The following is a 13,860-nucleotide window of genomic DNA, read 5'->3' as shown; positions in this document are numbered from 1 at the left end:
CTCGGTGGTTCAAAAATTCACATCTTATTAGAATATAAAAAGCAAAATTACATAACTTCGTTTCTAGATATAATCTAAAAAAAATTACTTGGCTTTAAGCCCTATTTACATTCTAAAAACATTTAAAAAAAAAAAAAAACATATAATTTCTTTCACTCTTTATGCATTCTGTCCATTCAATACATACACGAATAAGAAAATGACAGAACAACAACAGACACAATATCACTGCCAATCTCATATTGGGAGTAATCGCAAGATGAGATAATGTCAGAATGACCAAATGCAACAAGATGCTTCTCAAGTAAATAAATTGGAATTAAACATGCAGACTCTTGCATGTTCGGCTTTAAATATGTTACAAAAAACTTAAAGCTAGTTTTTAAGCAAAACCCAATCTCACAATATTTTTTTAACTGTTGATTTTTTTAATTTTTTATTTTAGATGTAGAGTTTCAATTTATGACATCTACTTCTAATGATTACTCATTTATCTTTTACCATTAAACCAAGACACCAATTAATGTTTGGTGTAAGAAAAAATAGAATTTCATATCTCTTATTCAACGATTTGGTATGTGTGCAAATTAACCATATTTTCCTTCTAATAAGAAAATTTTAAAGGACATTTGGCTCCTTTGGTTTCTGTGTTTTTTTTTTTTTTTTAAAAAAAGAATTGGGATAGAATTCATGTTACGAACTTTGTTTTTGTGGGAAATTTAATATATTATACAAGAAGGGAAGTCACAAACACGTTTCCATTTGAAGTACCACAGGAAAGTTCTTCACTTAATAGTACTTTCCAAATTTCCTCATGAGACAATAAAAATAACGTAAAATAAAACCTAGGCCTTGACATGTACCGATGTACGTGACAATTTACATTGATTATTTTCACCTAACCTTTGACAATGTATCAACAAATGTTTCACCTTACAACACAGAAAGTTCTAAAGGACATACCCTGCATTTATTAACCCATTTTTATCACCGTATCTTCTTTATCATTTGAATCATTTCTTGGAATGCTGACCGACTTCCCATACCTTATAATTTTGCTAGACTTTATAATCGTCATTAATTTAATTAAATTAACAAGAGGAATTCAATCTTAATTCATTCTTAATATTTAGGATCCTAAATAGTTGAATGAATTTTCTAATCATATATAATATATAGCCTAAAATGCAAAATGGATCCTCTAAATTTGACTAAAATTTATTTTAGTCCTTTAACTTTACACTTATTTAATTAAATTCTCTAAATTTCAAAGTTATTTAATTCAGGTTTTTGTCCAATTTTATAAAAAAAAAAAATTGTTAAATATGCAATTAACTAATAAATAATATATTTTTTTAAAAAAATTCTTACATAAAAATCTATAACTTTTTTTTTTTTTTTTTTCATGTAAAAATAATTTTTTAAGGAAAATTTTTTAACAAATTCAACATAATATCCTAATTGAATAAATTTGAAACTTAGAGTACTCAATTGAATAAAAGTAAAGTAAGATGACTGAAATGAATTTCAGTTAAACTTAGAGGATGCAGTTTACATTTTAACCTATAATATATTATAACTCTATCTAGAACACAATTTTTTTCACAAATTATTAAGGTGGTAATTTGTAAGTGGTAGACAATTATTTTCACATGAACATACCACTAACACTATTTTTATTTCCACCACTCATAATCTATCAATAGAATATGTGAGAGTAAGTTGTATTACTAAACTTATTAGTATATTAAAATGGAAACTCAATTAATAATCCAAATTAAGATTCTAATTGTACTTTAATAAGAGTAATGTTAGAGATACAAATGTTTTACAAACTGCTGATGTATGGTGAGTAGTTATTGGTAAATGAAAAAGTGATATTAATGGTAGACCTAAATGAAAACCAATAAAAAACTAGTCACATTAATAGTTTGTAAAAGTGCTATAAAATAGTTTGTGGCTATAGCATTACTCCTCTAATAATGTGTCTAAGTGTTTTTTTTTTTTTTTTTTTTTTTTTTTTTGAGAATTGTGTTTACATTTATTTAATTATACAATATACTGATGTTAGATTTTAAATGTACTCCAATTTCATATCAAGTGTCTTTCTAGATATATTGTCAATTACATTTACATGCAAATTCATGCATCTAAAATTATAAAAATATAAACTTGGGCTAAATTTAAATTTATTATAATTCTATATAATACTATAAATGTGTTTAGTTCCTTACTTATTATATAGAAACATTATAAATATAATTGTGGTTATTTTTAATTGCACATTTTTGTATATGCACTAATTTTAAGTTAGTCATCAACTAATTACAAGTTTATCATCCCTCTTGAGTCATTTTATGTTCATATTAACCTTTAGATTAAACAAATAATTAATTTGTCAATTAAAATACCTAATTAGTCATTGAATTTTTATTCCATGCACTAAAAAGTACATCCTTCTCTTGGAGTTGAGCCAATGGGTCTTTAATACTTCATTAATTACAATTAATTCTTTTAATAATCAATTATAATTACTCATTTATTATTATGACTTGTCTTAAATTATTTAAAATTAAGCATGTGCTTTAATTCACATACATGATCTTATAAATCACTAAGTAATGGATTAAAGAAGGTTCCTCCAACTTGATTTGGAGAAACACTTTATCTAAAATAAAAGTAAATTGTAATTTTCTAAAGAAAAAAAAAGTTATTGAATTTTCTATTATCAAAAGAATTTCAGTTTTTCATTTTCAAAAAATTATTTTTTGAGTTACACACGTACACTTTCACATCTCCAAACCCCTTTTTTTTATTATGAAAACAACAAAAATAATTGTTGTTTTGAACATTGGAAACAGAATTAAATTGAATCAATCAGAAACCAACAAAAACAAAAGCAAACTCACAGTTGTTGTAAAAACAGAATTTGATTAAATACAATATATTAGTTAGATTAAATTAGTTTTTTTTTTTTGGGTATTTTACTAAAAAATCCCAAAAAAACAAAAAATACACGTCACACATTGCATTCGCTCTCATATATCAACAAAATTAACCAACCCAAAAAGGAGAAAACATACCATACATTCACTCACACACAAACACAAACACAACAACAATAACAACAATCATTTCATTTCATTTTCTTTTATACTTTATATTGGTTTTGTTTTTATTTTTTTGCTACTCCTACTTTACAACAAATTTACGAGTAGAAAGAAAGAAGAGCTTTTGAAAGAGAGAGAGAGAGAGAAAAACGACAATCATTATCATAATCAATCAGATCAGAAAAAATGGACGGCGGAGGAGCAGTGGACGGTGGCGGTGGTGTGCCAACTCATCCTGGCGGAGGAGAGGCCGTGATGACGGAGGCTCAGCCGGAGTCTCAGAACTCGATGATGCCGATGTCGGCGACGGCGACGACGACGACGGAGAACATATCGGCGACGTTGAGTCACGGAGGGAGGTTTATTCAGTACAATATCTTCGGTAACATCTTCGAAGTCACCGCCAAGTATAAGCCTCCCATTCTGCCGATCGGCAAAGGCGCTTACGGCATCGTTTGGTCTCTATTTCTCTATCTCTTTGTTGGATTTCTTCAATTTCGTTTTTTTTTTGTTTTCTGAATCGGAGAATTTTTGGTTCAGCTCGGCCTTGAATTCGGAGACGAATGAGCACGTGGCGTTGAAGAAGATTGCGAATGCGTTCGATAACAAGATCGATGCGAAGAGAACTCTACGTGAGATCAAGCTGCTTCGTCATATGGATCATGAAAATGTAAAACTCTTTCTCTCTCTCTCTTAATTCTTCTTCGATTTAATGCTTAATTTGGTTTAGTGGTTATTGATTACTTCGCTAAAACTGAAAAAAAAAAAAAAAGAAAAAAAAAAAAAAAAGAAGAAGCTAATTAGGTATATTAGTGTGTTATGAAGTGTATTTAATTAATGGTAACGGTGAATGAGAGAATTGACAAATTGTTTCGATTTATTGCTTAATTGGTTTAGTAATTAGTACATTATTTCGTTTTTAATAGAAATTTGATTGCTTTATGTCACTTAGCAAAAACTGGGGGAAAAAAGAAACAATGAATTAGGAATAATAGTGTACTTAAATGTGTTTTGTTGTGTTGCCTATTTAATTCAAGTTCTTAAATGAGGAATTTAGTAATGCATTGAAATTATGTTAATATAGCCTTTTTCGGTATAAATCCGAAATAAGTGTCGATTTTGCTAAAAAGTTCAGTCTTTTGTATTTTCTTGATCTCTTCCGGTGTTTTATGAAATGAATGATAATAGAAAGCACAATTAAGCGGAAACTGATTCAGAATTTTTTATTTTTATTTATTTATTTATTTATTTTTTAAATCTTTGACAAGTAAATAACTTCAATGAAAAAACAAGGTACACAGATAATGTGCTAAATATGTATTCCAGCGTTATCAAGAACATATTTGATTTATTCTACCACTTTCAGATTTGTAAATACGCTGATATATTGTAAATTAAGCAAACCGTTGTTTTTCTGTTTGTCATTTTTCAGTGATTCCTTTCTTGCCTTTTCAAATAATAAGATTAGTGTGTACTGACTACTGAGGTCTTGAATTGATATAGCATTATAGTACAATATGTATCCAGCACTTTCTGCACTAACTCTTGCCATCTTCCAAGAAATTGCTCCTTTGCCAGACTCCTCTTGGATACAAATTCGTTGGTAATTTTTTTATTTAAATATTTTAGATCAACTTCTTATTTGTTATGGCAACTTGTTTTTAATTATTTGATCTAAATAGTTGCAAGTTGTGTTATGTTGTGATATATCATCTATTAGTTGAGATGTCTTTTTGTGCATGGTTGCTAGTTTTGTATTGGTGTAGTTGGGATGATCATGTATCGTTGGATACATGTGTCTATATACTATATGGTAAGTTTTGTATTGACTCTATTAGTATGTATAGTCTAAACGTCTAATCCATAAGCATGTAACTTTATTTTGGGCCAGTGTAAATTTCAGAGATTAGGCCTAATCTTGTCCAACAACTAAAAAATATATCAACATTTTGTTTCTTTGTTTTTTGTGGGGATCATTATGCAATTATGTTTGTCTTCTTTCTCTTTAATTTTTAATTTTTATTTATGGACTTTTTTCTCTTTAATGGTTTCGTTTGATTGACTCATCTATATCCTTCTATTATTATATGGATTAAGACTCTATACATAGGGTTATATGACCAGAACTAAAACAAAACTTGTTAGTGTGGCCAATTTGATTGTAAATCGATAAAATACATGATATTCTAGGTGATATACAAATATAAAAAATCAAGTCACAATATGATTATAATTTTGAAAATCTTTATTTATGAAGAACAAGAAAGGCATGTTAATGGGATTTCTACCATTTAGAAAATAATGGGTCACAAAAAAAAAAAAAAAAGGTCTGAATATCTTCTCTCTCTCAAAAAAAAAAAAAAAAAAGTCTGAACTTCTCATATTCACATGCATTTACCGAAAATGTAAAACACGTGTGAACATGAGAAATTACACTTGGAATAATTTTCACCTCAAGTATTGACCACTTTTATCTCAATCAACGCAAAAAGGCCAAAATCCAAATAAGTTAGGGAAAAAAATACAGCATCATTCTAGTATACATAGGAAAGTTCACCAAAGCAATTGAAAATATTCCAAGATTAACATATTCATAAAATGTAGAAGCTAATCTATATAGAACATTTGATTGCTTCGAATGTGTTGGACGAATCGTGGCTATTATCTAGCCATTGTACATCTCTAAACATCACAAAAGTGACATACAAGCCTAATAAGTTGTATGACCAGGAGAAGTTAATCCCATAACTCAATTTTTTACCTAGCTAATTCACCATTACGGCTCATCAAGAACTTCTACCATTAGGTTGGGTATATCCGGAGTCAACTTGACAGAGTTTGGTTACACTCGATGCCCAATTTCTCTAAAGTCTAGCTTTGCTCTAACATTCAATCCAAGATTTGGAGTGAACAAGAATTTTTTTTTTTTTTTTTTTCCAGATTTGACAGACAACTTTGGTCAATCAACCTTCCATAAAAAAATGCCTTTACTCTTCAGTTTTGGCTAGTTCCATATTGTTAACAGTCATGCAAGTACAAATTCTTACCAAGATTAGCAGAATGGTCCTGGCTAGAAGGTGATATAGTAACACTGCCAGCAGTGCATAAGATTGTATTTATGGATATATCACCATTTGAATGATATTGTAGAGAAATCTATGAGATGCAAAAATAGAGAAAAATATGCGTCAAAGAAAAACAATCATACAAGACATTATTTATGTTATGTGGTTCAGCAGTTTGCCCAAGTTCATAGAGTTATAGTTATTTCACTATTTACGGTGAAAAATACACGATGTTGTACAATTTTTTCTCTTCAAAAAAAACACACCAAACCCTAAACTAAAAAACAATGGTATTTCACTCATGCACAGAGAATTCACAATGGGCTAAACATGGGTCTAAAAATTTTCCCCAACGGCATTGCCCCAGACCCCCCATGAAGCGGAGCTTTGGGTCGATTCAAAAAGACATTACAAATTTTGGTACATATGTACAAATTGATACATTGTCAATTATAATAAAAATCAATTCTAACATTCATTTTGTATATAGTCAAAAATCTATCAATAACATTCATTACTAGGTTGCTTAATAAAATACTGAAGCTTGCCATATTTCTCTTGCTTCAGCTGTAGGTATGAAATGTATTTCAAGCCTACGTATGGCAGCACAAGGATTAAGCAAAAGACAAGAACTATAGTTTGTATGGAACCTCCTAGATATAAAGAAGGGAATGCTGAACAATAACCCAGTTTAGACCTTAGAGAAACACCCGATTGTGAAAATGGTGATAAAATATTTTACAGATAACAGCAAAAGGTATACATAAACATGCTAAAGACATTTCTTTGTATTCTACAATGACAATGGTTAATCCAAATGACAAAAAAGAAGACATAACATAACACTAGGAGGTCTTTTCCAAGTAACCATGACAAAAGGTATACCTTCAGTATATAATTCAGTTCTTGGAGAAGACTTTCTATTGTTGCTGCAGATGAGGTCACCTATTTAAAATATTAGGGTACTATATATAAGCAGCAATAATGGAGACACTGACCACCACACTTCACATTCTGATGCAATTGCAATAGCTTTTGATGTTTTCCAGGTACCAGCCCAGGGAATTGAAAAACAGAATGCTACTAAAGAGTGGGTTTCCAACTATTTCAACTACTCTACCCGAGATTTTAGCAAATCTGTCAAATTTAGAACCTGCATTAAAAAACATTCAACATAAATTTAGTCACAACCAGAATAGAACTACATTTTCCAGTGGATTTTATGGGTTACAAGAAAAAGTAATACAGTGAGTAATAGTAAAGCTTAAAGCTGGAAGTATTAACTAGGCACAAATTTGTTCAACCTTGATTAGAAAATAGCAACTATCCTTGATTCTTTTCTGGGTAGACTGCGAAATTAGTTTATGAAAGCAATTTAGGTTTAGCATTCATACCTGTATGTTCTATCTTTTTCGCTAATAATATAAAAGGTGTGAATGTTAGCAAACGTTATACGAATTCATATTGGACACATACGAAAACAAAGGGTACTGCATAAATAAACACAAAAATAAGTACCACTAGACTTGTTTCTATCCTTAGAGGTCCAGAATCTGATAAGTATTTTGTACTCCCCCAGACAATTCTAGTTTCATTCCTACTCCTGTATAGAAAGCAGCCTCTCTCTTCACCCACGACAGTTTTCCTTGGCATGTCATAATTTGCAATACATGAGTTGTCGTCAACCAAGCATGACTCGCTAGTTTTTCTTGGTAAAATACTAAAAGTTTTTTTTGTCCCTAAACTTTAAAAAGTTCTTTTTTAATCCCTAAACTTTGTAAAAAGTTTTTTCAATAGTTTAGAGACAAAAATAGGGATGAAAAAATAACTTTTTTTTAATAGTATAGGGATGAAAAACAAATATTTAGTAAAGTTTAAGGACATAAATAAAATATTTTCAATAGTTTATGAATGAAAGATGAACTTTTCAATAGTTCAAGGATGAAAAATGAACTTCTTAAAGTTTAAGGATGAAAAACAAATTTTTAATAAAATTTAGCGACCAAAATAGTATTTTACCCTAATAAAAATCTTTCAAAGACCAAAGGAAGCCATCCATTGCCTAACACCAAACAAAGATTAATTTTCTTTTCTCTCAAAAAGAAAGTCTAATACTTGAGAATATATGCATATATGAATATTGAATAGGCAAATCAATACTCACCCAACACATCAGTAACGGATTTCAATTCCACAGTTCCTTCCTATAACATCATCTACATCACAAGTTAGCAACGCAACCAAGAGCGAACTGTTCTAAAGACGTAGAAGGATGAACTTGCTCCAAACATTATAATCCCAACTGCAGGTGTACAACACCAAACAGAGGCTTTGTAATCCATAATATACTTCAAAAACTTGTCAATCATTGCCACTTGATGTTAAAAATTAATAAATGACAAAAAGTTGTAAAGAGTTCACAGATCTTAATCTAATCAAAACAGATATACTTGCTCAATTTGCCAATTTTCTCTGAAAAATGAAGGTCGAATCCTTCATTATTTTGAGCACCCTGACACATCATTTAAGATGGGCATTTCAAGATAAATTTATTATTTTAACATAATATCAATATTTTCACATTAAAACCCCTGTAGAGAAAAAATCAGCATTCATGGTTTAGTGCCAAATTTGTCACCTTCACTGTTTGTAGAAGTGAGATAGCCTCAACTTTTAATCCTGGTACATAGCCAATACTCAAAACAATGCCATCATTTATATCTTCTATGTACCCACCAACATCATTGTCTGAATCATCAGCAATATATCCCCATGTGACCAACATTAACATTTAAGTAATAAAAAAATTAAACAAAAGACTTGTAAAAAAGAATCAACAAAAGTAAAACCATTATTCTTCTGTGATAGCTTCCCCAATAAATGACAATTTACCAATTAAAAAGTAGCGGAGAAAACTTTAATTTTTGAACATTTTATCTATATATATTACTATTCCTTAACAATGAACATACATCTCATATAGAAAACTTTAATTTGACATGTCAATAGGCATACAAGTCAAGTGTCTCAAACTCTACAATTTACAATAACAATGCATTTTTGCAGTAACTTTTCAGCAGTCAAATATTCAACAAGAGAAATTTATGCATTAGATAAACATTAAATAGAATAAACAAGTGCACAGAGATTGGAAGAAATGTTAGAGTTTGAGATGTTGATAAAATGTAGTTGATTACTAACAAGTAACAACAGAACCATTTCCTAAACAAAAGAAGAAAAAGCAGATGCAAAAGTAGAGAAGAGAAGTAGGGAAAAAAAAAAAAAGAGCTTGCCAATGGCAGCATCAAAGGCACTCTTTCTGCATTGATTTAGCAGAAACAGACATACCCATTTTCCTGAAGAAGAAGAAGCTGGACCAAATTTACATGCGGTGGCAAACTTGTAATTAAGGAGGACCAAAATTTACACTATCCTCGAGAAACATTTCATTGATATTGAGTACCGTCTTAGAAAAAATTCTCCTTCTAATTACAAGTGGTGGCAGACTTTTAATTAAATCAAACATGCCTTCAATTTTATTTTCTATTTTTTGGATAAAACTAAAACTAAATTATATTCCTTCTTGAAAAAAAAAAAAAAAAAAGATATAGTGTAGTAACCTTTTTTTTTTTTTTTTTTGTGGAGAAACTATAGTGTTGTAACTTGTACATAGGTTATTCAATATATTTTTTAGGAGGTGAATTTAACCAATAAGATAAAAATAGTGTTATCTTTTCCAATAATAATTAAAATAAAAACAACCAAATGATTGAAATCTACTAGAAACAATTTTTTGAGAATTAATTCAATTGGGAAACTTAATTTACTTATAAGTAATTTTTACTTTTTTAAAGGAAATTATATAAGTTAGCTCAAGACTATTCTACTTTTTCTCAATAAGACATTATTCACAAACATAGCTTCGATTTTTTTTTTTTTCTCCTTTAAAGTTCCAGAAGTCCACAGAGTGCTGGAACCGACTTTAAGTTCATTGACAACTCTAATTATGGCAAAATATATATTTCACTGATTATTTCTCAAGTGCACACTATTTTGTCACAATTGTTTCTCTGTGAAATTTTTGTTGCATTACATAAAGTGATTTAGGAAAGATGTTCACAACTATTACATCTTTGGCTAGTAATGGGCAAAATGTGGAAAATTGGTAACCCAATGACAATACTGATATCTATAAAGCTATGACACTTAATTTGTGTGTGTGCACTTTTGTAATTTGCTTTGCTGTAATAATTTGATGCACCATTTGCTGGGGTTTCAATAAATAAGTTTCTTTTCCACCGGTTTGCAGGGGTTTCTAAAAGACAAGTCTCTTTCTCATTATAAGAAATTCCGTGGAGTTATTTGACCTGCTGCATTCAAGATGTGACTGGTCTTATAGGGGCATGATAAGGTTCAGGACAACTAAAAATTTAACAATTAACATCTCTAATTGGCATTACTTTTTAACTTGTGATGGTAATTTTTTTTTTTAATTTAAAATTTTAATGTTGGTAAATTGTTCAAGTGCATCTCTCTATTATAATATCTCATATTCTTTTGAATTGCCATATTCATATATGCTTAAAATTCCCTCTAAATGGAATACAAGCTTGGTTTCAAAAAGTGGAGAATGGATGTTAGGTTCAATCCTAATTTTTGGCATTCGAAGAGAAATGTCTGAAAAATTTTGGTGATATTCTGTTGTTTAAATAACATTTGGATCTCCCAAAATTTCAAAACTGAGATTAGGGTAAATCACAATGCCACATGAATCAAAGCTCTCTTAGATAACTTGATTTTTCCAAATGTTGTTAGGAGATTTTGCATTATGATTTTGTGTTGGGCATTGCCCAAAAATAGGAAGAGGATGCCCCATCAAATGTGTCTTATATGGCTTAACATTGTAACAGCTAAGGTATTTTCAATATTGAAATGAACTGCAAATCCATCTGTAACCCTTTCATTAGTCTAATCATGGTGGCCAAAGAGTTAATTGGCCCTTTTATAGTCTAACAGGAAACACAATTTGAAAACGATTACAAGTACAAAACAAAGTGTTCCTGATAAACGTTATTTATATACAATGAACTTCTATGAAAACTAAATCATCTTAGGAAAAATTTCTCAATATTAATAAAAGGGAGAAACACTGTAAAAGCTTTTGATCATGATTATTGATTATTGATTACTTAGCTAAAACTCTAAAAAAAACAGCTAATTAGGTAAAATAGTGTGTTATGAAGTGTATTTAATTAATGGTAATGGTGAATGAGAATTGACAAATTGTTTCGATTTATTGCTTAATTGGTTTAGTAATTAGTAATTATTTCGTTTTTAATTGAAATTTGATTGCTTAAAAAAAAAGAAACAATGAATTAGGAATAATAGTGTACTTAAATGCGTTTTGTTGTGTTGTCTATTTAATTTAAGTTGTTAAATGAGGAATTTAGTAATGCATTGAAATTATGTTTATTTAGGATAAGTTTTTGAAAGTGAAAATGCTTATTTGTGTTAATATCGCCTTTTCCGGTATAAATCCGAAATAAGTGTCGATTTTGCTAAAAAGTTCAGTCTTTTGTATTTTCTTGATCTCTTCCAGTGTTTTGATAATAGAAAGCACAGTTAAGCCGAAACAGATTCAGAATTTAAAAAAAAAAAAAAAACTTTGACAAGTAAATAACTCCATTGAAAAATAAATGAGAAAATACAATGAAAAAACAAGGTACATAGATAGTGTGCAAATATATGCATTCCAGCGTTATCAAGAACATATTTGATTTATTCAATCACTTGCAGATTTGTAAATACGCTGATATATTGTAAATTAAGCAAACCGTTGTTTTTCTGTTTGTCATTTTTCAGTGATTCCTTTTTTGCCTTTTTAAATAATAAGATTAGTGTGTACTGACTACTGAGGTCTTGAATTGATATAGCATTATAGTACAATATGTATCCAGCACTTTCTGCACTAGCTCTTGCCATCTTCCAAGAAATTGCTCCTTTGCCAGACTCCTCTTGGATACAAATTCGTTGGTAATTTTTTTATCTAAATATTTTAGGCACTGCAACGTTGTAGCAGATGCTCTAGCCAAAAAAGCCAAGTTCTCTAGAGAGTCTCGGGTTTGGACTGTTTCCCTTCCTGATGACATTGTTCCTCTTGTAGCTTTTGACATTCATTGAGGTTTTGTTTTCCTGAATAAAAGCCCAGTCTTCTTACCGACTGGTTTCTCCAAAAAAAAAAAAAAACTTCTCATTTGTTATGGTAACTTGTTTAAATTATTTGATCTAAATAGTTGCAAGTTGTATTATATTGTGATATATCATCTATTAGTTGAGATGTCTTTTTGTGCATGGTTGTTAGTTTTGTATTGGTGTAGTTGGGATGATCATGTATCGTTGGATACATGTGTCTATACTATATGGTAAGTTTTGTATTGACTCTAATGGTATGTGTAGTCTAAAGGTCTAATCCATAAGCATGTAACTTTATTTTGGGCCAGTGTAAATTTAAGAGATTAGGCCTAATCTTGTCGAACAACTAAAAAATATATCAACATTTTTTTTTGTGTGGGGATCATTGTGTTTGTCTTCTTTCTCTTTAATTTTTTTATTTATGGACTTTTTTCTCTTTAATTGTTTCATTTGATTGTCTCATCTATATCCTTCTATTATTATATGGATAAAGACTTTATCTATAGGGTTATATGACCAAAACTAAAACAAAACTTGTTAGTGTGGTCAATTTGATTGTAATTATTGTAAATCGATAAAATATATGATATTATATGTGATATACAAATATAAAAAATCAAGTATTACACAACTGGCACCAAAGTCTGAATTTCTCCTCTCTCTCAAAAAAAAAAAAAAGTCTGAATTTCTCATATTCACATGCATTTACCGAAAATGTAAATGTTTTTGTTTTTTTGTTTTTGTTTTTGTTTTTGTTTTTGTTTTTTTTGAGAAACAAACACACACACAAGTGAACATGAGAAATCAATTCTCATTTTATATAGTAAAAAATCTATCAATTACATTAATTACTGGATCACTTAATGAATTATTGAAGCTTGCCATATTTCTCTTGCTTCAGCCGTAGGTACGAAAATATATTTCAATGCCTACATATGGCAGCACAAGGATTAAGCAAAAGACAAGAACTATAGTTTGTATGGAACCTCAAGATATAAAGAAGGGAATGCTGAACAATAACCCAGTTTAGACCTTGGTGAATGGTGATAAAATATTTTACAGATTACAGCACAAGGTATACATAAACATGCAAAAGACATTTCTTTGTATTCTACAATGACAATAATTAAACCAAATGACAAAAAAGAAGACATAAAAAATAACACTAGGAGGTCTTGTAATTAAGCAGGACCAAATTTTACACGGTGCTCGATGAAATTTCATTGATATCGGGTGCCATCTTCCAAAAAAAAAAAAAATTCTCCTCTAATTACAAGTGGTGGCAAACTTGTAATTAAATCAAACATGCCTTCAATTTTATTTTCTTTTTCTTTTTTTTGGATAAAACTAAAACTAAAATATAATCCTTCTTAAAAAAATAATAATAATAAAAAATTGATATAGTGTTGTAACTTGTACATAGGTTATTCAGAATTTTTATTTTTAAGGAGGTGCATTTAACCACTAAGATAAGAATAGTGTTATCTTTTCCA

At 29.5% G+C, this 13,860-nt stretch overlaps 1 protein-coding gene across 5 annotated transcripts; it reads left to right on the top strand.

Moving 5' to 3' along the window:
- The first annotated feature begins 3,121 nt into the window (after window positions 1–3,121).
- On the top strand, window positions 3,122–12,233 carry LOC126703161 (mitogen-activated protein kinase homolog D5-like). 5 transcript variants are annotated; one of them, XM_050402090.1, is made up of 3 exons: window positions 3,122–3,568; window positions 3,651–3,780; window positions 12,109–12,233. In XM_050402090.1, exons 1-3 carry the CDS (start codon window positions 3,297–3,299, stop codon window positions 12,145–12,147), a joined length of 441 nt encoding a protein of 146 aa, XP_050258047.1. In that variant the 5' UTR covers window positions 3,122–3,296; the 3' UTR covers window positions 12,148–12,233. The 5 variants fall into 5 exon arrangements, with proteins under 5 accessions (XP_050258047.1, XP_050258046.1, XP_050258050.1 ...); XM_050402089.1 differs by lacking the exon at window positions 12,109–12,233 and adding an exon at window positions 4,614–5,086; XM_050402093.1 differs by having other exon boundaries at window positions 3,124–3,568; window positions 12,038–12,229.
- The last annotated feature ends 1,627 nt before the right edge of the window (window positions 12,234–13,860 follow it).

Source organism: Quercus robur, chromosome 10 (assembly GCF_932294415.1).
Source record: "Quercus robur chromosome 10, dhQueRobu3.1, whole genome shotgun sequence".
Lineage (NCBI taxonomy): Eukaryota > Viridiplantae > Streptophyta > Magnoliopsida > Fagales > Fagaceae > Quercus > Quercus robur.
This window is presented reverse-complemented; position numbering and strand designations above follow the sequence as displayed.